This window comes from Cnephaeus nilssonii (genome assembly GCF_951640355.1).
Source record: "Cnephaeus nilssonii genome assembly, chromosome: 5".
Classification (NCBI taxonomy): Eukaryota; Metazoa; Chordata; class Mammalia; order Chiroptera; family Vespertilionidae; genus Cnephaeus; species Cnephaeus nilssonii.
The window spans coordinates 51,948,881-51,973,892 of NC_137076.1; the positions used below are offsets into that span (position 1 = coordinate 51,948,881).

The 25,012-nt window shown below is 42.6% G+C and overlaps 1 protein-coding gene across 1 annotated transcript in view; it reads left to right on the forward strand.

Annotated features, from left to right (window-relative positions):
* The window catches only part of TMEM154 (transmembrane protein 154), a 42,486-nt gene that overhangs the window by 13,768 nt on the left and 3,706 nt on the right, over positions 1–25,012 (forward strand). Inside the window, exons 2-6 of the mRNA XM_079773139.1 lie at positions 3,065–3,337; positions 3,428–3,469; positions 9,796–9,823; positions 11,031–11,113; positions 12,870–12,927. Coding sequence (XP_079629265.1) covers positions 3,065–3,337; positions 3,428–3,469; positions 9,796–9,823; positions 11,031–11,113; positions 12,870–12,927 — 484 coding nt within the window. The remainder of the gene's footprint in view (positions 1–3,064; positions 3,338–3,427; positions 3,470–9,795; positions 9,824–11,030; positions 11,114–12,869; positions 12,928–25,012) is intronic.

The window sequence follows — 25,012 nt, forward strand, 5'->3', positions numbered from 1 at the left end:
CACTGTCACTGGGCACCTATGCTCGAGGGGATGCAGCTTCAAAAACCCTATGTATCAGTGGGACTTACAGCCTAAATGACAGGGTTATACTCCAGCCCGACATTCAAGACTCAGTTTCTTCACACTGTAAAATGCGAACAAGAGCCCTAGCTGGTTTGGCTCAGTGGATAGAGCACCGGCCTGCAGACTGAAGAATCCTGGGTTCAATTTTGATCAAGGGCACATGCCCGGGTTGCAATCTCAATCCCCAGTAAGGGATGTGCAGAAGGCAGCCAGTCAATGATTCTCTCTCAGTATTGATGTTTCTTTCTCTCTCTCCCCCGCCCCCTCTCCCTTCCTCTCTGAAATTAATAAAAATATATTTTTAAAAATGTGAACAAGGAAGTTGTAAAGATTAAATTAGGTAGTGCATGTTTATCCTAGTACCTGGCACATACTAAGCACTCGGTAAATGTCAGTGGCTGTTGTTTATTACTTTGAAGCTATCGTGGAGGGTTTGGGCAGGGAGAGCTGTGGGGAAGGATGTCATAGGAGAGTCTGGAGATGAAGGCTTGCAGAGTAAAGAAAAGAGAGAGAGAGACTTGATTCTCATTTATTTAGCCACTAGAGAATCTTACTGAGTAAATGATGTTTAACATGGAAAACATATGTGTGAGAGGGATATTGTAGAGAGACGTTCTGGCCCCTTTCATTCAAAAAGGCCACTAATGGCCACCAGTGAACCAGCATTGTCTCTTATGCTGAAAAACAAATGTACACAACCCAGGACCATCTGCTGCCCTTCTTTCCATTTCTCCTTCATTTCCTATTATCGGAAAGCCCTCCTTTTCCCTGCTAGCTTATTTATTTTCCCGTTTTCTTTTCTTTGGGGCCACGGGTCAAGTGGTGACTCAGGGTGCTGAGTGTTCCCCTGGGAACTTGCTGGCCTTCCTTGGAGAGGCACTGAGAAGACCCTGCATCCCGGCAGCTTTGTTCACAGCGGTCTGGGCTGAGAAGCTTAGCGAGAGCTCTGGCACGGCCGAGGCTTCTGGGAACCCTTACTCTCCCTTGCCCTTTAAGCCAGGAAGCCACCTCCTTGGAAACTGATGGGCAAGACTATGAGGTCCCCTCTCTTGTTCACCACGTCAGGATTTGTAATCATTACATTCCAGCCAGGTTCTGCCATCAGCCCGCCTAGGTTCAAACCCTCACTCCTCCATGATAGCTCTGTGATCGTGGGCAAGTCGTGGAACCTCTTGGCCCCAGTTTCTATCTGAAAAAGTGGTGAGGACAAAATGAATTCATCCAGCTAAAAGGCAGAGCACAGGACTGGGCTCTTAGTAAGTTCTTTACAAAGGTTCGCTTGGAATCGTAGCAGCAGCTATAGTGATAGCAGAAGACAGCAAAAGAAATAAAAGGGGAATCTGGATGTATGAGAAAGATCCATAAGCACTTACCTCAAGGAAAAGGGTCATTACCACCAACTCCACTTGTGTATGTACCCCTCCTCCATTTCCCCACTCACCGCCCCCACCCCCCAGTCAGGTCTTCAGTGGCCTGGATTTTCAGTAAAGAATGCATTTTGCTTCTAGCAGTCCTACAAGCGAATGAGTTTAATGAGGTCGCTGCCTGGTAGACAAATATCTTTTCCTGACCCAGGATGATATGTGATATATCAAAGCTTGAGTGAATACAGCATTGACTTACTTTATTTCAAAGACATAAATATAGGGCAAAGTCACTTAATCCAGAAGGCAGAGGTCAATAAATGGTAGAGTTGTTTTTTTTTTTAATCCTGCTTTTGGTACATACAGGTGAGGAGCACCAGTTAGTTACATTCTGCAGTTCGTCATTGCATGGATCACTCATGTGATTATCAAGTGGATTCCCTGGTCTTGGGGAAAACGGAAATGTTTATATATATATAACCAAAATAATTAGACTGTGATCAAACAAAGGTTTTATAAATCAAGTCAGATGAATCCGTTGTCATACAGTCATGCATCTAGACAAGGTACTGGATTGCCTCTGCTGTGGCCAGCTAGGTCATTCTATGGAGCACTGGTCTAGCCTGTAGCAACAGGGCATAGTTTAAAACAGCCAACTTTTCCATTTGCATAACACCTTAGAAAGAGCTTTCACAAAAATTAACTCATCTGATAAGTGTTCTGTAGACTAAACTCATATTCTATTTTCCTCAACTGGGCCCCCTCTGAATGATAGGCAACGTTGTAACATGGTAGGTGAAAACCTTTAGCCCACCTATCACATAGCCAGGCAAGGAAAGATCTTTCAAATAATAGTCCTTTCCAGTGCTGTGATGAACCACATGATGGTTTTCCAACACAATCTGAAGTTCAAACAGAATTAACTTGCTCAGAGTTTCTACATAGGGGAAGTTCTAAAGATTCATTTTACTAAATACTTTTAAATATTGGTACCATTTCTTTAGTCTCTGAATTCCCCTTGGGAATTTCACTTTACAAAGGAAGTACACATTGTATTTTTATTTAGAATCCAGGAGGATTTCTGTCAGATAATCTCGGAGGCAGACACGTTTCTCTGCAGAATGTGAGCCCTGATGCTGAAACTGAAGCAGTCACCGCAATTTCAAAAAATTCTTTTCCACTGATAGGTAGCCTTTTATTAAAAGTGTTATGTGGCAAGTACCTACCTTTCAGTGTTATGTGGCAAGTACCTACCTTTCAGTACATGTGGGCTTCGATTTATTCAGAAATGTTATTAAAATATGATACCCTATAGGAGATGTCTCAGAATATCATCCATGACAGGGCAAAGGTTTTTAATGCCTTTGATTAAATGTATCTAAAGTATCGGTCAAGGCTAAACTGTCTGCATTTGTGGGAGGTTTATCTGGACTCTGATTCCATGTTCAATGTACTCCCAGCTTGAGCTCCATTTATGTTACTTCAATACTCTGTAACACACTGAACTGGAAGGTCCAATTCAGGAAATCAAGTTTACCACTGGATGCATGTAGGAAAAATTTTAAAATATCATTGAAAATATAACTTACTAGCTTTGTCTCCATAGCAATCTCAATTTTGTGTGTGTGTTCTCACAGAGTATTCTGAGGCAGAAAATGAGTCAGAAGATGAGTCAACAGATGTCACCCAGAATGTGGAACCTACAGATGAAGATACTACTGTTATAAGTACAGTTGCTGCATTGACCACAGAAATAGAATTTGACTATACGAATTATACCCTCAATGATGAGGAGGATACTCAGCTAGAGCTTATACTGATGGTGTTGATCCCGTTGGTTTTCTTGGCACTCCTACTCATATCAGTGGTACTCATTGTAATCAACTGTAAAAGAGAAAAAGCTAAGCAAGGTAAATATTTTGTGTGTTCCCAATCCCAGACAATTGCTCCATGGGTCAATGGCCAAACACTAAAACAAAATACTTTTTGCTTCTACACAGAGCTGCCTTCTAGCCAAGGATCTCAGAGTGTTTTACAGACATGTGAGTATTATCCTAACACCTGCCTGGAGTTGGGGATAGGATAGGAGAAGGAAATGAGAGGTTTTAAGTTAAGCAACAAGGATTATATAAAACTAGAGCCCTGGTGCATGAAATTTGTGCACTGGGAGGGGGGGGCGGTGTTCCCTCAGCCTGGCCTGCGCCCTCTTGCAGTCCAGTTCTCCTTGGGGGATGTGTGACTGCTGGCTTAGGCACGATTGGGCCTAAGCTGGCAGTCAGACATCCCTCTCGCAGTCCAGGGCTCTTGCAGTTCGGGACCCCTCACTCCTTACCTCCCACCTGCAGAGGAGGCAGGAGAGGCTCCTGCCACCACTTGCCAGCCATGAACCCAGCTTCTGGCTGAGTGGCGCTCCCCCTGTGGGAGGGCACTGACCACCGGTGGACAGCTCCTGCATTGAGTGTCTGGCCCCTGGTGGTCATTGTACATCACAGCAACCAGTCATTCTATAAGTCTTCCTGCCATTCTGTCGATTTGCATATTAGGGTTTTATTATATAGGATAATAATAAGTCATGAATGACATATTTCAATGAAATTTTCCAAAGTTTAAAAATGCCATATTTTGTTCTTTTTAAAAAAGAGAATGTTTTTAGCCTAAATTGAAAGTTAATATACACAGCTACCAGCTCTGTACCGAATCCAGATAATGCCCTCGTATAATCTTGGCCAATAGGTCAATGTAACATGTTCCTACGGTTGGAGGAAAAGGTAAGGATGGTGAAGGAGTGGGGTCAGGGTTGGGAAGGCAGAGACCATGGCATCATACTGCAAGAAGGGGATTCTTCCACCTATATTTCTGCCACAGATATTGTTTTCTCCCCCATGCCACATTCCAATTTGATTTTGAAAAGGCCTGGGTGACGCATTGTTCTTATTCCCATGAAAGCTATGCTAACTTTCATAAGCAAAGTCCTACTTGGCTAAAGATTGCTATCATCAATCTCCTAGAAAACCAGTCTCATAGAAAATTCCCCAGGTCAGAGATTCATTCTGAAAGTATTCAGTTCCTATTCCAGGAGCATCACATACTAGATTTTAGGGTATCTAGGTCCAAAGGAGACTTGGATACTTTTGGCTTATGCTGGTAAAAAATGATTCCAATTAGATTTTTTTGTTGTTAATCCTCACCTGAGGATTTTTTTCCATTGATTTTTAGAGAGAGTAGAAGGGAGGGAGAGAAGGGGAGAGAAAGGGTGTGAGAGAGAAACATCAATGTGAGAGAGAGATATCACCAGGGCCAGGGAGCGAAACCTTGACCGAGAATCAAACCTGTGACCCTCCAGTGTGCGAGCCGACACTCTAACCACTGAACCACACTGACCAGGGCACCAATTAGATTTTTCAGTTGAAGACTTTAGTCACTCCAAAGATCACTCAAGGGACGAGAATTTCTCTAATAAGATACATATTCATATGTGCATACAAAACTCACTGGATGTCCCTCATGCCCATTAACAGGGCATCTCTGGCTTTGAGGTCATGCCTTTGGCCTGCAGGCCTTGCTCATGTCCTAGCACCAGGAAAGCCTTCAAGCTCTCGGCAGGAACCGTAAATGGTCTTTTCCCATTATGCCCTCAGGTACAGCAAATGTGAGCCGGGGAAGACGCACTGAAGTTCGTTACCTTTCACGATAGGGGCTGATATAATAGATTTCAAGGAAGTAGGAAATACACATGTTCCTCCATTGCTTGAAATTTTGGGGTGACCTACTAACCATGATCACATGGGAGCTCCTCTGTAAGCTAAAGAAAAAGCAAAGGCAAACAGAGCTGCATGGGCCTAATTTTTTTTTGTTTGTTTTTAGTAGGAAAGGTGAGAATTTCCTGCCTAAACCAGATAGCCCCACAGCTGATTTTACCTAATGGGGTCATGGGGTTGGGAGGAATTTGGGGGTATCCAGTCAAATGGTCATACTCTTAGGCTCTAAACCCAGAAAGGGTTTTTTCATGGAACTTTATTGTGGGAATCTCAAAGTTCAGAAGCCATCATAAGTGAGAACCAGCCTCCTCCTCAGACATGGCCCGTGCATCCTACACGGCAGCCATATTTGAAGTGTTTGCTGTTCCCAGAGCAGGGCTTGTACTTTCAGGATGCCTTCATGCCTGGGTGATGCCATTTCTTCTGTCTGGATTGCCTTCTTGTCTGCTTGGCAAACTGCAGCCCCATTCTTCAATGCTCACTTCTAAAGTTTTCATGAAGGCTTGAGTAATCACTCCTCAGGCAAAATTAATCACCACCTCTACTGTGCTCGCATCGGCTGTGGTCACAATGTGCACAGTATTTGCATTGGCATAAATTGGGGACTTGCCTTTTTTGGGTCTTTCTTAACTAGGTTACGTTCTCTTTAAGGTCCAAGAGAGGCAAGAACTTGTCTTATTTATCTGTTTAACAGTGTGGGCTGGAGGTGGAGAGGACAGACTCGAACCACACTGCCTAGTTGGCGTTTGCATTTCCCAGTTCTGTGACTTCTTTGTCAGCTTCCTCATCTGTAAAATGGACGAATTCAAAACCTACCTCACAGAGTTGTTGTGAGAATTAAATGGATTCATCTACGAAAAGGGCTTAGAAAAAACAATACCTGGCATATTGTATTAGCTTATTATTATTATCCCTTTTACATAACATAGTGCCTGGCCCAACATATAGATTAGCTGCTCAGTAAATGTTTGTTGAGTAAATGGAACAATGTTATAACTTATTTTAAAGAACACCTATTCTCAGAGATTAAAAAACAAAATTTTCACATATTCTTACTATAAATTGGCACATTCTGTTTAGTTTAAATATGCCCTACTTTAAGAAAACACAACATAGAGAGCTTAGCATTTTGAAGAAGTTGCTTATTACAAAATAAGTAAATAAATATATAGAGTTTGACTTGAATATTTTCTTTTACTATCCACTCCTTTAATATAGATACAGGTGGTTAACTGCTTAACACTTGCATATCTCCTCAGACAAACTGAATGCTAAAGGGTTAATGATGACTGCCCACTGAATTCTGCCCATTCATATTTAACATCATAAGCAAGCCAATAAAAGGATAGTATTTAAATTCACAAAATCTGATTTAAATACATTTGTTTTCCAGGAAAAATAAAAGTTCCAGGGGACTTAAAAAGTTCCCGAAGGACTGTTATGTGGGAGGGCATGGATGATGTCCCCTCAGAGTTAGCAATAAACACACGGTTTCTTTCTTCACATATTCTTCTACACCAGAAAGTAAATCTTTAAATTTGACAACTGGCAATGACTTGGCCAACATGTTTAGGAAGAACGCTTCATCCATTTGGGAATTGCCTTTTTTTCTTTGGGCCTAGCAGGTTCCCGTCCAGGAAAAGGGAAATGCTGTGTGTAGTAACTCGATGTTCTATTGTCATTCTTCCTACACCTCCAGGCATTGCATTGGCAGTTGTTATTATTAAATGTCTTGGTGTGCTGTGTCTCTTTGAAAGAGCTGCAGGGGAAACAGCTGGCAGTAAACCATCACTTTAAACAGGCTGTGGCCACATGACACCTGGCTCTGCTCAGTAAATCTCTAGAAAGAGGCTGTCTCCCTTGCTCACTGTTCAGCATGGAAACAAGATAAGCGAGCCAGCCCCCTGCTGGGCTCCTGCCCCCATCCTTGCACCCCAGCAATCCCACCATCCCATGCACAGGGTAGCTGCGGGAGAGGGGGCATTGTCAGGCCAAGCGGGTGCAACGTAGGAACTGAAAGAGGAGGACAAAGTGGGTGGAAGGATGTGAAACGGGAGGCGATGGGAGGGAAAATGGGAGCAAGTGAGGGTGAGGGGCTGTGTAAGAGCAACCTTTGCCTCCTGGATGCAGGGGAGTGGGTGGCTATTAATAAAGAGATTTAGGCCAGGTGGAGTGGAGCGGGCAGGGCCTGATTGCTGAGGACAAGTAATTGGTCTTCCTCCTGGTTTAATGCTCTGCTCTGGTGTTCTCTCCCAGATGTTTCTCTGTTGCCATGGCGGCTGGGGCAGGGGTAATGGTCCTGGAGCAGGGGAGATGAGGCTGCAGAAAGCTTTTTGCTCTGTTTGAATACTGATTATAGGAGCTTCCCATTTGGTGCCTCTGGAGCACTTTGGTAATGGGGTTTTAAACTTTTCCATCATCTGCAGCGAGGGCTAGCTTTTACTCACCACAAAGCCTGTGGGCGCTCAGATTATAGAGATAAATCCATGCCCTAGACAGTGAGGCTCCAGGGACACTTGCTCCCTGAGAAATTAGCGGGGGGGGGGGGGGGGGGGGGGAGGGGGGTGTATTAAACAGGGAAGAGGGAGAGGGAATGACAAAACAGGGGATTTTTATGGGTCACCTGTAGTGGCTTTATTTATAGTAAAAGCCCTTAAGGAAACAGCATGTAAATTTTAGATGAAAAAAATATATATTAGTATATATACATACATACACACATATACACACACACACATATACACACACACACACACACATATATATATATATATATATATATATATATATGATGTATATAAATATAAAATATACGATGTACATCTCCCCTTCCTCCAAAGTTTTAAGGAGTCAGGCCTCTGCAGGAATCTTCAGATTCCTATTTGGGGGCAGCGGGTGGGAATCAGGAGGACATAACCTACAGCTCCTGCAAGGTAAGCAGTGATGGCATGAAACTTACATCTGTGCCCAGCTTTCCTGGATTAGCAATGCCATTCAAGCTTGCCAACCCACAGAAAACTACAGCCGCTCCCAGCTGCGGCCAGGAGCTCAGTGCCAAGTGCCTGCTGGTTATGTCCCCTCACTGGGGACCTGCATTTCTGCAGACCAGACAAAATGAGGCCTCTGACGGCCAAGGATTAGGAACATCCAACTATTTGGTGGACCTCTACAAAGTGGTTTGTTTCTTACTGGTTTTCGCATCATAAAAGGGGCAGCAGGCCTATGCTATCCACTTGCTTGACATCGTAGCCTCATTTCTCTGGGTGCGTTGATCCTCTTGCCAAACAAAACACCACCTGCGCTGGGACACTGGGCTCTGATTCCTGCCACATGTTCATTTGGAGTCTGATCTGCATGCATCAGAGCCATTTTGCAAGCTGTTGTCTGACTCTTATCTCAACCAGTAGCAGGAAAAGCAGGGGAAGGCAGGGAAAACCTGGCTTGTTGGAAGCAGGCATGCAGTACAGCTGTTTGGCAAACTCTGGTCTGCCTCTTACCTCAACCAATAGCAAGGAACAGCAGACTCGTTGGAAGTTTCACTATTTGATAATGTTAAGTCCCAAACACCAGCCATACATTTAACCCAGCGCTGGACAAAATCCAGGTTAAGATCTGTTCATTTACTCAGGAAATGACTGCTGAGTGGTTCCCAGGTATTGTGCTGGACGGATGGGAGGAGAGGGGCGCTATGACAAACACGACAGACCCAATCTCTGCCCTTTGGGAGCAATGGTCCATTGGAAAAAAACCGATGGAAAAGAATTAAACAGATGAATCCATCAGTGACAAACTGGGGCCAGTGCTATGAAGGAAGCGAGCAACGTGTTCCGCTGGGGAACAGCAGGGAAGATGGGCCCCCACTTCAGGCAGAGGAGTTGGGGGAGGCCTCCCTGAGGGAAGTGTGTAAGTTGAGGATAGAAGTGAGGGTTCCAGCCATGCAAAGGGCAGGTGCCGGGACACTTCCGAGGGGCGCTCTGGATGGAGTCCCCACATCTTACTTGGGTCAAAGGGACAGTCACAGTGTCGGGTTCCGTGGGTCACAAGTAGGTGAAAAGCAGAGCTTTGAACTGGGACGTTTTGGAGCCGGGGGCCAAGGAGCAGGCCCTCTTGTGAGACCCTTTTCTTGCCGCCTTACCACCGTTGGTCCTCTTTGTGTGGAGAAAGCAAAGAGGGACGGACATCTGCGCTGAAGTGAGTGCTCCCAGAGCACCTCCTACCTAAAGGAAAACAGGTTTCCAATGGACTGGGACCTCATTTCAATATGGCAATCAGCACGTTTGGTTTAGAGGTTAATTATTGCTCCTTTAAAAACGCAACTTACTCCCGAGACTAGAGTCACATCTTGACAGCTATTGTCCTGGTGTGCTAGAGTTCTCGGAGAGAATCTGCTGGTCTTGATTCACTGACTCGGGCAGTAAGTGCCCCTGGTAGTGCCCAGATCAGAAACATAGGGGAGGAAAAAAAGAAAAAGAAGAAAAAAACAAAACAAACCCGCAACTTACTTAAGGCCGTTCTGTTCTGTTTGTGAAGCAGATTTCAGCTGTTGTTGAAATAAAAAGCTGTTCCAGACAAACAAAGCCAGCATGACCTTTCTGTGTATTCCCTTTTAGATGAACCGGGAGGCGACAACCTGAAAGTGTAAGTCTTCCCCATTCCCGCCGGCCCAGCTCGGCGTGGACAAGGACGGTAGGGAGGGGAGCAGGTTGGAGGGCCATCGGTCCTTAGGAGTTTTTGTTCCTTGCGGGGACCTCTTGCTTCCTGAGCCCCAGAAGACAGCCTGTCGTGGTCTACAGCCTTTGGAAGGATGTCCCTGTCTTCAAGCCTCAACCTGGAAGGGGACCTGGGCTGGGGACAGGGTCCTCTGTTCAGAAAAGAATCTTTTTCTGACTCCTGCTGCCAATTCCAAACGCATCGTAAATAGTCTGACGCTGGGTGGTTTTCAAAGACGTTGCTTCATTTATTTGGATTACAATTTTTATCACCAGGGAAGATAGTTCAGCTGGTATTAAGGAAGGAGATCCCTGGTAGAAGGGGAATGGAGGGGAGAGGAAGGAAAATCGGTGGAAGGGGGGAAGCAGAAGATTTACCACGGGAGGATGTTCTAGGGCGATGCCCACATCCTCCTCCAGCCCCCACCCCAACCACAGCAGCCTTACTCTGACACTTCGCTTGCTTCCTATTCAAGGTGTAACACCTTTGCAGCTGTTCAGAGTTGGTGACCCCCCTCCTCGTCCCCACCTCCATTAACCAGGGGCTTCTTTCTCCAAACTGGGTGCTCTAAACCTCCCCTGGCAAGCGAGGGCAGTGGATTTCTCAAAGAAACTGCTCGCTTTCTCCAAGACAGAAAAGCATGGGAACTGAAGGGAGAGGTGATGCAAGCAATTCGTTGACTGTAGCCTCTTGACTTGGGGGTACCGATCAAAAACACCAAAGAAAGGGAAGTGAAATTAAGCAAGGTGACAATGCTAAATGTGGCAACTCCCCGGAGGAGCTGCGCAGTGGAAGCCGTGTGTGCTCCCCTGTGTGCCTTCCGGGGAGCAGAGTCTCCGGTTCCCTTTCACCGCCACCCTACCCGGCCCCCCCCTCCCCCCGCACACACACACACTGGGTTGTGCTGGGTTATGCGCCCTCCATTTTCGGACCAGTGGTAGGTCAAGATTGTTGTTCTTATTTTCTCCCTGTTAGAGTTTGGTACATTTGAACAGGGCACACGCTGAGTCTACCCTGGAGTGTAAAACACTGAATCAAGTTCATCTTCTTCACAGTCAACATGCTAGACGCCCCCACAGAAATTCAGCCCACCATACCTTTCTTTCTTTCAACAAGCTTTTTGCTCTCTTTCTAGCCCTATTTTTGAGGAAGACACACCCTCTGTTATGGAAATAGAGATGGAAGAGCTTGATAAATGGATGAGCATGCATAGAAATGGTATGTGGTAACCTTGTTTTTTTTCTGTCCTCTCTACTCACCGAAGGCTGCAATAACTTTGTAAATCCCCCATAAATCCTGGAGTGGAACCATGTGAGCCCAGTCCACAAACACTCTGGTACACACAGATAACACACTTGGGTCTGACCATCCTTAAATATTCAGTTTAATAATCGCATCATTGCCGCTTGTTTTTGTTTTTGTTCACGTTTTTCAAATGATCTTTTTCAAGAAGAAAATGGTCTTTTTTTTTCAAGCAAGGAAATCGGAGTCCAAATTATCTGGAAAAAGTTAGCTTTTGGCATCACCTTATATTTAGAGATTTATGATTTTAATCTGTATCCGGTTGTAAACTTTATCAAATATAGTTGACAGATCGGTGCTGTCCAGTACAATGCACACTAGCCATATGTGGCTATTGAGATTAAAATTTTAAAAATAAAATTTAAAATACTGTTCCTCCGTCACTCTAGCCACATTCTGAGTGCTCAATAGCCACTTGTGGCTAGTGGCTACTATAGTGAAAATCTAGAACATTCCCATCACTGTAAAGAAGGCTACTGGACAGCACTAACATAAATAGTGATATAAATATTCCCATATAACCTAATTTCCAATTAATATCTGGCAGTAATTGCAGTATATGTCTCTTAGTTTTCAATAACTATTTGGACTTAAAAATACTGACAGCTGTTTTTCTAATTTCTTTAAAAATCAATAAATTATTTTTAATGCTCAGCTTAAATTAATAAAATCCACTATTTATACTGTCATATCATTTGTATTTTTAACACTTATCATAAAAAATACCCTGGGGTCTGTCAGATTCAACAATCTACAATGGAGTTTATATAATTTAAAGATTTGTTAGTAGAATTATTGTACCAGAGGCTTATCAAGACCAGTTTTCCAAAAGACTAGAACCACTTAACTTGCACAATTTTGAAGTTTTTGGTAATCCAATATTGAGGACTGAATGGCTCTGGAAAGCATGTGAGGAAAGGAAACAATCCTTAAAGTAGATTCACTTTGTTGTTTTTAGTTTATAAAAGTAAAATACATACACCGTAGAATTTAGACAATTTAAAAAAATGTAGAATGAAAAAGAATTCCACCACTCAAAGGCGACCTCTCTTAAAATTTTGGTGTATTCCCTTTTGTTCCTGAGATCATTTAAATACAAAACCATGATCCTGGTACATTCACTAAAAGCATAAAATGGGGAAAAGACTTTCTATTTGACACTAAAGCAGTTATTTTGACACACAGGTGATAGACCCAATAGTTCTTTATTTCCCTTAAAAATGGCAGTGTTGTAATGGAAGTCTGATGACTTTAAGGTTAGTTGCCCCCCACGTTACCTGCTTCTTTCTGATGGTGCATCCTGATTGGAGTCATTCTCCCGGCACATCAGGACCTCAGGTGAAGCCGTTTTATTCCAGCGAGCAACCTGAATCATGCAGATTCGGGCTTTTGGAGCCACAGTGGGGTTCTGCAGGGACCGAATGATCAAGCCACCATTATCTGTGCCCTTTCCAACAGGGCTATACGCACACTGAAGTCTTGCCTCTGTGCTTTAGTGCTTTGTCCGTTTCAAGAGCCTTGCCACCATTAATCCCTGAACCTCTGCAACTCCCTGGCGAGGCCATTTCTGCACATACAGACCGGGGAAATGTGACGTTTAACTGTGTGAGTTTTATGGATAGAAAATAGAATTTCAGTGACTAACAATGCGTTTGCTTTCATTCTGTCCTAGCTGACAGTGAATGTTTACCTACTTTAAAAGAAGAAAAGGAGTCAAACCACAGCCCAAGGTACTTCTCATTTCTGCCATAGATTCCATGTGCATACCGGGTGGGGACCGGAGACCCCCGCAGAGCACTGTTGCTCACCTTCTCTCTGCCTGTACATTTTATGTGACATTTCCCATGGCTGCATATGTGTGTGGTGTGGAGAAAAGGAAGTGTGAGTTTTGGAAAATAGAAAGGTACAAAGTAAATAGTTACTCTTTATCTTTAGAAATAATTTAGTATTGACATTTTCTTGCCCTTCTAAAGAGACACTGACTTTTAAGTCCGCTTCTGTTTCAGTTATAAAACTTTCTCATTATAACAAACTGTAGGTTTGTTTATCTTGGATGAGTAGATGTTCGGTAAGGAAAATAGAGGTGATAGTCTCAAAGTGGGTAGCTGAAAACAGGAGTGAGTAAAATGAACAGGAAAGAAGGGAGGGAGGAAGAGAGGGAGGGAGAAAGGGAGGGAGGGAAGGAGGGAGGGAGGGAGGGAGGGAGGGAGGGAGGGAGGGAGGGAGGGAGGGAACCCCATCTGGGAGGGAGGGAACCCCATCTGGATGGGATTATTATATGAGAGAAATTAAAGGAGAATTTAAAAAAAACATTTCATTCTACCACTAGGTGGCTCTGCTTGATAGAAAATTTTAGTGCGTGGGGCTTGGGTGTCTTAGCATTCCACAATCTCATTTAAATTATATTATCTTTTGTGAAGATAGAAATTACCATGTTTGAGGTGTTTTGATAAGAAAATTGTCTGGTCAGGACGTGGGAAGTGCTCGCAGGAAACAGGACTGACCGTTTAACAGGTAGGGACTGCTGCGCAGAGCACTGCTGTGATTTGGAAGGCACCGAACTGTTGACAGAGGTGACTTGAGATGACCAGTGAGCAGAGAACTTGACTGAGCCCATGATTGAGACATTGCACTTCGGTCGGAATAAACAGAATAAACGTTCAGAGCAGGGTCAATAGCACCCACCTTCGCTCCCTCCATGCTGACCGGAGGTCCTGTGCCAATCATCTTCAGAGAGCAGCCACTTATCATTGGGGCCCTCGGTCAGAGCCTTGCAGGAAAAGACTGATTATTGGAGCAATCAGATGTTTGTCTTTTGGACCCTTATTCTGCACCTTCCCTTAAACCTTACTGAAGAAGTCACTATTCTATAGCATCTGTCCCCACATCAAACCACCTCAATCTTACTGCAGCAAACCACTGCTCTGATATAGAAGTCTATATATCTTTTCACAGATGTTACCTGTTGTTACCTCACCAGGTATTTGCATGTTAAAATGTATTGCTGCTTCAGAAAAGATTCTGTCTTATCTAAATGAGACACCAGATATTAATAAACAGGTAAAAGAAAAAATGCTAGGGGGAGTATCACAAAGGACATTATAAAGGAGTATTTCCCCTGCATTTTTATCTTACCTAAAAGTGAGCCACTAGGTATGCCCAATATAGGGCTTAAGTCATCAATAAAACCATCTATATATACGTGGTCGGCAAACTGCAGCTCTCGAGCCACATGCGGCTCTTTGGCCCCTTGAGTGTGGCTCTTCCACAAAATACCACAGCCTGGGCGAGTCTATTTTGAAGAAGTGGCGTTAGAAGAAGTTTAAGTTTAAAAAATTTGGCTCTCAAAAGAAATTTCAATCGTTGTACTGTTGATATTTGGCTCTGTTGACTAATAAGTTTGCTGACCACTGATCTATACTAATAAAAGGGTAATATGCTAATTATACTGGGAGACCTTCCAGGAGACCTTTCAGACGTTCTTCTGGACAAAATCATGGTGGCAGGGCCGAGATAGAGGTGGTTAGAGGCCAAGAGGGGAGGGCAGTTGTGGGTGATCAGGCCAGGATGGGACAGCAGTTGTGAGTGATCAGGCTGGTGGGGGGCGGGGCCGTTGGGGGTAAGCAGACCAGCAGGGGGGCCAGCTGGGGGCAAGCAGGATGTCAGTGGGGGTCAGTTGGAGGTGATCAGGACAGTGGGGGGGGCAGTTTGGAGTGAGCAGGCCAGCAGGGGTGCAGTTGGGGGCAAGCAGGCCAGTGGGTAGGGAAGGTGGGGGCAAGCAGGCCAGCAGGGGGGGTCAGTTGGGGGTGAGCAGGCCAGCAGGGGGCGGAGTTGGGGGCAAGCACACTGGCACGGGGGGCAGTTGGGGGTGAGCAGGCTGGCAGGCAGAGTGCTTAGGGGCAATCAGGCAGGCAGGCAGACAGGTGAGCAGTTAGAAGCCAGTAGTCCCGGATTGTGAGAGGGATGGCTGACTGCCAATTTAGGCCCGATCCCTGTAAACTGACAGTAGGACATCTTTCGAGGGGTCCCAGATTAGAGAGGGTGCAGGCTGGCCTGAGGGACACCCCCTCCCATGTACAAATTTTGTGCATCGGGCCACTAGTATAAATATCTAAGTACTGTATCTCTGATGGGTACTGTCAAATGGTGTAAAATGCCAGTGGTTTCATATGCCTGTCTGTCTCTTGTTTTGTTTTTTTTAAATTATTGACAGCATTGAAGAAGCTTAACATTAGAGCCTTCCTTGTATGATGGAGAAAATTTAGAAATCATATTTTCTAAATATTGAGAGTTTGTTCTTAGAAATAAGCTCTAGCCCATTTCTACTTGTAAGGCAAAACTCCCCAACTTATTTGGAGATCTGCTTTATGCTAAATTATTATCTTTTTAAAAATATACATTTTTATTGATTTCCGAGAGAAGGGAGAGGGAAAGGGAGAGAGACAGACAGAAACATCAATGATGAGAGAGAATCATTGATTGGCTGCCTTCTGCACACCCCACATGGGGGATTGAGCCCACAACCAGGCATGTGCCCTTGATTGGAGTCGAACCCCGGGCCCTTCAGTCCGAAGGCCGACACTCTATTCACTGAGCAAACTAGCTAGGGCTAAATTATTGTCTTTAAAGGGCACGGTTACCTTCTTCTGATGGCCCAGAACCATCTGGCTGTAATTCACAGAATGACTGTCAGGCCTTCACTCATTCCTCTATATGAATCCAGCACCAGAGTTATAAAACCAGAGTGGCAAGTCCCACGTCTGGTGCCATGGGCACTTTCTGGTTACTTCAAAGGGTGTTACAATATTGCAAAGCAAATGTATTTTTTATTCAGTAAAAACTAAGAAAAGACATAGTGCTTAGAACAAAGCCTGGCATAAAATAAGCTCTCAACAAGTATCGGTTATTATTATTAATAAATTAAAATTGAGGTACATAGACTCACTGTCTTTTGGGCTAATGTGGCTGTATCCTAAGGCCCAGGCACATCTAGAGTGTCGGGTGGGTGTTATTTTTGCACCTGGTTTTCCAGGTGACTTCTTTGAATCTCACTGATCTGAGAAATCAGGAATTTGCTTGATCTTCCTGGAGACGTTTGATTCCTCTCCATTAATAGCATTGGCCCATTAATGTTGGTAATTTCAGAACAGTCCTCTTAGCAGTCTGGAGCTTTTAAAAGGATATGCATATAGTTTGGATACTTTCATAGTTTAGATAATTTTTACTTTTCATTGTGATTTCATTTACATTTATTTCTCCTACTACTGTCTTAATTACATTGATAACCGGTGAAACTTACTTTCACTGGATTTGGTCACCACCCTATACTTAATGCACACACTGTGCGCAAAGACTCCAACCTCCTCTTGTTAGGCTCCATTATCTCAGGTGTTTCAGAACTTTGAATATCTAATCTAGGGCAGAAATGAGATTTGTTCTTTTCTCTAGAAGCTGTGAATCCTAAGAGATACAGGTGGAGGGTCATTGGACTTAGAATCAGAAGACTAGTTTTAAGACCTGACTTGAATGGTCATTTGTTTCTTATTCGAAGACAAGTCACTTTAACTCGCTGAGCTTCAGTTTCCTCATCTTGAAATCATGACACCTGTTCTTCCATTTTCATGGGCTCATGAGAAAAAAAAAACTGCTTTGTAAGTCTTAAATTATCATGCAAATGAAAAGAATTCTTTTATGCTCTGGCAACTGCTTCCCCCTCCCCCAATTGGCTTTTAAAAAAAATTTCTTTATTGATTAAGGTGTTACATGAGTCCTTATTCCCCCATTATCCTCCCCCGCCCCCACTCATGCCCTCACCCCCCTGTTGTCTGTGTCCATTGGTTAGGCTTATATGCATGCATACAAGTCCTTTGGTTGATCTCTCCCCCTTACCCCCACCCTCCCCTACCTTCCCTCTGAGGTTTGAGGGTCTGATCAATGTTTCTCTGTCTCTGGATCTGCTTTTGTTCATCAGTTTATGTTGTTCATTATATTCCATAAATGAGTGAGATCATGGGATATTTATCTTTCTCTGACTGGCTTATTTCACTTAGCATAATGCTCTCCGGTTACAAATGGTAAGAACGTCTTCCTTTTTACTGCAGCATAGTATTCCATTGCCAATTGGCTTTTTAAAAGACTATATTTTAGAGCAGTTTTAGGTTCACAGCAAAATGGAGTGGAAAGCACAGAGATTTCCCATATATTCCCTGCCCCCCACACAGTCACAGACTCCCCCACTAGTGAGATTCCCCCACCAGACAATCAGTTAACCTACTTTGACACATCATTACCCCCCAAATTCCCCATTGGCTTTTACCAACACGAGTCACCTTTCCTCTACCATTTAAGCAGTTACAGGTGATTCTAATGCTTCAGGAAGTATATTGTAGTCATTGAGGCTTGATCTCAGTGGAAAACACACTTCCCCATCCTCCTGTTAATGATGACTTCCAGAGTCTATTTACAGAGTTCAGCCCTTCTTGATGCTGGAAAGCCAGCCTGATATAGAAGCTCTGTTATATATTGTCTTTTGTGCTTTTGGAGAAAGGGAGTTCATCTGGTCACCATCCTAAACTTAATGCTTCACATTGTGTGCGGAAACTTCAACCCTTCAACCTTCTCTTGTTAGGGTTCATACTCTCAGGTCTTTCTGAACTTTCCCCACATATTCCATTGGCCAGCCCTGTCCTCATTGCAAGGACATTTTCCCCTGGGCTGTGGAATTTAAAAGTTTGCATAGGATTTAAATAAGGGCCAGAGATGTACAAAGTATATGGGGAATTTATATTATGGTTTTCATGTTTCTAAAAAAATCAGTAGGAAAAGACAAAGGAATTGTAGGGGAGGCGGAGTTCTAGATTCTTATTTCTCGCATTATCACCTTCTCCTGCAAATCACACTTGTTATGTGCCAGGCATTGTCTCAGGCATTGGGAACAGTGTCAGTGGAATAGTGTCCAAGGGGTGGGGCCGGGCGGTGGGAGAGGTCTGCCTTAGAGTTGGAGAGATGTCATCACTGACATTGTTAAGCATTGCCAGCTCGTGGTGATAGCAAAAAACAAACCCACTGAGTTGGTTTCATGGTGTTTACATTTTCTAAAGAATGCACTCCCTCATTGTCTACCCTACCCTCTCAACACCTTCCTGAGTGCCACTAGATAGTGGTAAAAGCCAGAAAGGTAGAGTCCTTTTTATTACGGTGCTTACAGGCTAGCCAAGCCTCTTCCTTCTTGCCGAGGCCTTTATATTTAGACGATTTCCTGAAAGCTTGGTGTTTTTATCGCTGCAAGCTTAGGTGAACAATTGTAGAAAAGAAATTGCAAATATTAGCCAAGTGCCCATCTTCTTTCCCTGTATGCTTGTTGGCCACAGTAACATCATTGGAAACGATCAGGGGGAAAATTAGATTAGGTACCCTCCAAGTGGATTTATAATTTTGTTAAGTACAGTAATAATAACAATAAGACATTTGTATAGATAGCATTTTCTATATGTCCAATGCTTAGGTGTTTTTTGTTGTTGTTTTTTGTTTTTGTTTTTGTTTTTGTTAATCTGCACCCAAGGATATATTTTTCCATTGATTTTTAGGGAGAGTGGAAGGCGGGGAGAAACAGGGAGAGAGAGAGAGAGAGAGAGAGAGAGAGACATGGATGTGAGAGAGACACATGGATTGGTTGTCTCAACAGGGGCCTGGACTAGAACCTGCAATCCAGGTATGTGCCCTTGATCAAGAATTGAACCTGAAACCCTTTGGCCAATGCTCTAACCACAGAGTAGCATAGCTCAGGGCAAGATAACTATTGTTTATTGATTCATGTCTGAATTCAATGACATTAGAAAAATGAATCACTTCGATATTTTTCAGGAAAATCTAGGTTAGTTTAATATAATATATTTTTTAAATTTCTTCCTGTTTCTTCCCTGCTCTTTATCTTTTTTTTTTTTTTTGAGAAAGTACAATTGTTGATGTAATTTTTCAAAATACATTTATTGAGCACCTAATATGTGTCTGGCACTGTCTACATCATGCCAAGACAACCAGTTAAAAATGAAATAATTCCTCTGCGTAAACCTGGAACTCAGAGAAGTTAATTGACTTGTCCAAGTTTACACAATCAGTTTATGATAAAGGTTAATCTAGAGAAGAGTTTCTTTTAAAACTGCATTTTTTTGTTTTCTTTTATTAATTAGTTAAAATAAAAGAGATGTTCCATAAATTAAAAGACAAATTGGAGACAAAAAACAACAACAATAACGCTTAGCAGCAAGAAAGCCAGCTACTATGCGGCTAATACATGAAAGAATTTGGCGGATGATGGTTCATCATGTAGTGCAGTCACTGACGAGACCCGAACCATTAATTGCAAGAAAACAGGCATTTTGCATGAACTGTTTTGGCCTCTCCACTCAAGTAAATCTCTGTGGCCACTTCCGATTATTTTCTTTGTTGATGATCTCTTTCCTCTTTTCCTCTCGAGTCCATCAAAAGTCATAAGTCAAGAAGGATTGAATATTAAGTGTATTAAGTGCCAACTGGCTTCCCTTAAATCTAAACTAAGTATTACGAGGGATACAATGGAACAGTTTATAATCCTACAAGATGATAACTTCAAGTAACACTGTAAAAATGCAGGTGTGTGGGGAGGAAGGTGGGAAGATGTACTAAATTTAATGAACCACAGCATTGCTTGAATAGTGGCCCAGATTAAGTCTACACTATGAGCATGATCTATATGCTCTGGACTAATTCAAGGCCTGACTCTGATGTTAGCCAGATGCGTGACCTCTGTAATTTCACCCGGACCAGGCCTCTTTCGGGAAGGAGAAGGGACCTTATATTGATGCAGAGAAAGGGAGCGTCATCTAATTGTTACGTGACTCTGTGCTAAATTGAACTCCGCACTCTCCCAAAAGCAAGTTAGAGAGCATCATATCGCAGGAAAGGTTTAACGTAGGTTTATTGTCATCTTCGGAGAGAGGGGAACATTAACTGTGGTCATAAAGAGGGATTGTTACACGATAAACTGATCAGAACAAAGATGGCTTATCTGATCCTGACGGCAACAAAGGGGCAGTTATGAAACAAGGTGTCAGAGTTGCATCTGTCCTCATTTAACTGGTAGCGTTCCAATTAAGTGCTTTCTTAAAAATAATTAGATGATGCGTTTTAATCCATTCAATTTGTTTTTATAGTGTGTAGGCTTGTTACTACACAGGCTTTGGGGAAAGCTGTCCCATATTCTTAAAATATCTATATACACTCCTAGAAAAATTACTCACTAATGTTGCTGTCATAAATAAGTTACTAAGACCTAACGAATTAACATCAAGGCAAGCAATAGAGGTCTGAAGCAAGATCACTTATTTTATTTGTTGCAATTTCGGGGCAGCTTGCCAAGATATTTTTAACAGGGAACTCTAGAATTTGCCAGAGTTTAAAACGTCTGGGCTTATTTGATTATTTCACAGAGATGATAAATAGCCACAAAGACAGCAGGAAGCACATCTAACTAAATAAAGGAATGCGTGAGAGAGAGAATGCCCCCAGGCTCAGACGGTAGGCCAGATCCCAGGTTGTTGACTTACTAACAGGCTGTGGAACCACTGCTGAAAGTTTGCATGTGAGAGTTGCGACACTGGGAATGGCACGATGCCCACAGCTGAAGCAACTTGTACCCACACTGGGACTGTCTCTTGTCGTGGGGTCTGTCACGTTGCTCAGGGTCTGCAGAGCTGTAGCAGGAAGCGCCACGGGTGAGCTCCTGAGCTCTTTGGTGCTTTAAGTAAGTGAGTTCTGGTTGGTGGGCAGTGTCACACACTAAGCCTTCAAAATGCTTGGAGAGTGTTCTAAAGAAACCACATTTAAGGACATTCTGCTCAAAAATCGAAAGATTGTTCCAGAAGATGGGTTCTTAAAGCCTTTGGAAATTTGGCAGTGTTCCAGCTGCTGTTTCACAGACAAATATTTGCTAGTGTAGAATCTTTAAAATAAGAATAGCATGCAGTCTGTGGCCATGCCACCCCGAACACGCCCCATCTCGTTAGATCTCAGAAGCTAAGCAGGGTTGGACCTGGTTAGCACTTGGATAGGAGACTGCCTGGGAATACCAAGTGCTATCGGCTTAAAAACTAATAATAATAACATGCATTCAAGTGCCTGTATGTTAGGCCTGGGGCCGTGGTCGGCAAACTACGGCTGGTGAGCCACATGCGGCTCTTTGGCCCCTTGAGTGTGGCTCTTTCACAAAATACCACGGCCTGGGAGTCTATTTTGAAGAAGTGGTGTTAGAAGAAGTTTAAGTTTTAAAAATTTGGCTCTCAAAAGAAATTTCAATCGTTGTACTGTTGATATGTGGCTCTGTTGACTAATGAGTTTGCCGACCACTGGCCTGGGGTATAGTACTTTACCTACATTTTCTCATTTATTCTTTTTTAAAAATTTTATCCTTATTGTTGAAAGTATTACAGATGTCCCTGTTTTTCCCCTTTGACGCCCTCCACCCCACAGCCCTCTCCCTTCCACCAGGCCTTCACCACACTATTGCCTGTGTTCATAGATTATGCATATAATATATACATGTAAGTTCTTTGGTTAATCTCTTCCTGCCCCCCACCCCTTCCATCTGAGAGTCTCATTTATTCTTTACAACAACCCTATAAGGTACATGGTATTATTAGGTATGTTTTGCAGATGAGATGAGAACAGAAAACTGAGGCTAAGAAAGGCTAACTTGCCCAAGGTCACACAACAAGGAAGTGGCTGAGCCATGGTTCAAGATCTGGCCATCGGACCCTGTGCTCTACCTACTAGGCTGAAAAGCCACTGTTAGCACATCCAGCATTCACACTACCGTAAAAGCAACACAAGATGTGAAACACCCAGGCATAAACATAACCAAAAAATGCATGGGATAACATAAAAAGAAATTGTTCAAATTTTAATTTAACTATTTTAAAATAGTTAAATAAATGGAGAGACATACTGTGTTCCTGAATGAAAGGATTTTCATTTTAAATCATTTTAAATTTTTATCATTTTAAAATCAACCCTGTCTCTTAAAGATCCCAATGAACATTTGATCTGGAAGAATCACTGTGTATAAATAGTCAAGACAATTCTAAAAGAAGAAAAAAGTAATTGTGAGATAGTGGGGAGGGGCCAGGATTTGCAGGGAACATGCTCCAATCATTACAGCTATGTACACACAGAACCAAATAAGAATTATTAATGGAATAGAATTTAATAACAATAAAATAGCCTCAAGTATATGTAAACCTCTAATATATTATAAATGTCATATTTCACAGCAAGTGGGTAATTTAATAAATAGTCTTCGGACAACTAACATTTTGCGGGGGGTGGGGGGGGGACTTAAAACCCTACCTCACACTTTAAATAGACCCCAGGTAAATTTCAATATTAAAGATAAAGGAAAAATTATAGGCAAATATTATTATAATTTTAACGTAGAGACAAGTTTCAAAGCATGAAACAAAGTCAGAAACCATATCAGGAAATGATAGCCTTAACTACATTAAAAACTCAAATCTTCTGTACTTCAAAAACCACCGTATATAAAATTAGAAGGAAAATGAAAAACTGGAGAAAAGTGTTTGTTCATGATGAACAAAAAAATATTATTATTAATACACAAACTAATAAAAAAGAGATTGATCCATTTTAAATATGAGCAAAGTATCAATAAGCAATTCAGAAAAAGAAATTCAATTACCAATAGAGCTTTGAAAAATGTTTATTCTTTCTAGAAATAAATAATGAAAGAAAAAGTAAAGGTAAATACTGTACTATTTTCACCTATTAGATTTACCAAAACAGTAAAAATAATAAAATCCAGTATTGGAGAGGATGTGGGGAAAAGCATATTTCCCTAAAGGAAAGTGTTGAGAGAAGGTAAATTATACAAAATTTCTAGGGAAGAGGGTAATTTGTCAGCAGGCTAGTCAAGCTTTAAAATTGAAAATATTTTAAACTAGCAATTCTTCTTCTAGATATTTATGCAAAGCTTAATAATTAGAAGTATGCAGCAATTTTATAATAAATAAAAACTAAAAATTGGAAATAGCCAAAATGTTTAACAGTAAACTTATGGGTTAAAAAAACATATTGGGGGGGAGGGGGGGCTAGTGATAATGGAATTCGCTGTAGCCACTAAAAAGATATTTTATATTTATTAGAAAGAAAAGATGCCTATATGTGAATCAGAGTGAGTAAAGCAAATTATCACACACTATGAATAATATCCCATTTTTGTACAAAAAGAACATATATCATTATCACAGAAAAAATGTTTGGAAGAGTAAATAGCAAAATGTTAAGTGTTGTGAGCTTGTTAATATTTTTGTTTTGCTTATTTGTATTTTCTATTTTTTCAACAATGAATATGGATTGGTGTTATATAATTAATATCACTTCTATTATAACTGCTGGACGCAGATCAGTGTTGTGGACAAAAAAGACATTGTGCTCATTCCTAGCCAGCTTTGTCATACACTCAGCTTGGAGCAGCAGAAATGTTAGGTAAACAAAAGGAAAACATGGAATTAAGAGACATGCTCTGTGGAGATGAACTCTGGATTTTAGAAATCTTATCTTGCTACCACCAATTTCCAAGAAATGAAACTTCTTGACCCAGTTTAAGAGTTGCTCAGGGTGATTTAAGTGAAGTGCGTTGTTACATCTACTCTCTAGATTTAAAAAAATAAAAAGCCCTGGCCGGTTTGGCTCAGTGACTAGAGCCTTGGCCCTTGGACTGAAGAGTCTCGGGTTCGATTCCTGGTCAAGGGCATGTACCTTGTTGCAGGTTTGATCCCCGGTCCGTGGTCAGGGTGAGAGAGATAACCAGTAAACGTCTCTCTCACATCGATGTTTTCTCTCTCTGTCTCTCTCCTTCCTCCCACTCTCTCTCTAAAAATCAATGGGAAAAAATATCCTCGGGTGAGGATTGGGGGAAAAAGGTCTTAATTTTCGATTAGGTTTCCATTTTTAATAACTTTTGCTATAGAAGTTGTCCTTTTGACAATGTCTGCCTTCCCCCTTCTTTCCCATTGATCGCCCCTCCTTATCACAACCTCTTCCCCATCTTCATAACACAAACACACACACAACGTTTCCCTCCTTTTTCGTGGATCTACCTGTCTATACCTACCAAGTTGCTTCAGAGTCCTTTTTGGAACACGGGGTGTTTCACAGAGCAGGAGAGCACCGAAGCAGGAGTCAGAAGAACAATCTACTGCAGACTACATACGCCTATCAACTCAGGAGACACCAGGTGGTGTTGATTCTTCTCATTCAGGCACTTCCTTGGAGACAGAGGTCGCTTCAAATTCAGATGTGCTGGGACTTGAGTGAAGGGACACCAAAGTAAAGAGAGATGCAGAGGAGAGGTAGAGTGGCCTGCCTGCCAGGAGACTTGAATAGTGGCTTGGTCCTACTGGGGGAAAGCCACAGAGCCAGGTATGTGGCAAAGATAGCCACGTTAGAAACAAAGCACAAGTTAGCCAGCCAGCATGGTCATGTCCAAATACCACGTCCATAATTAATGTCAACTCACACTCCAGGATGCCTGATGATCGGATTCTAAAGGACACCGAGAGGGCACCTCCAGATCCTATGGATATGAACAAAATGGGCTGGGGGAGGGGGAGGCGGGGAGGGGGAAATCATGCCCCGGCCACAAACTCTTCAGGGAAAACAACACATGGAAATTTTTTTTTTAAAGGCAATTGGCATTTATTCATAGAGAATGGGATTAGATTTAATTAAAAGGGGAACCCCCAACTCCATCTGGTTCCCTCC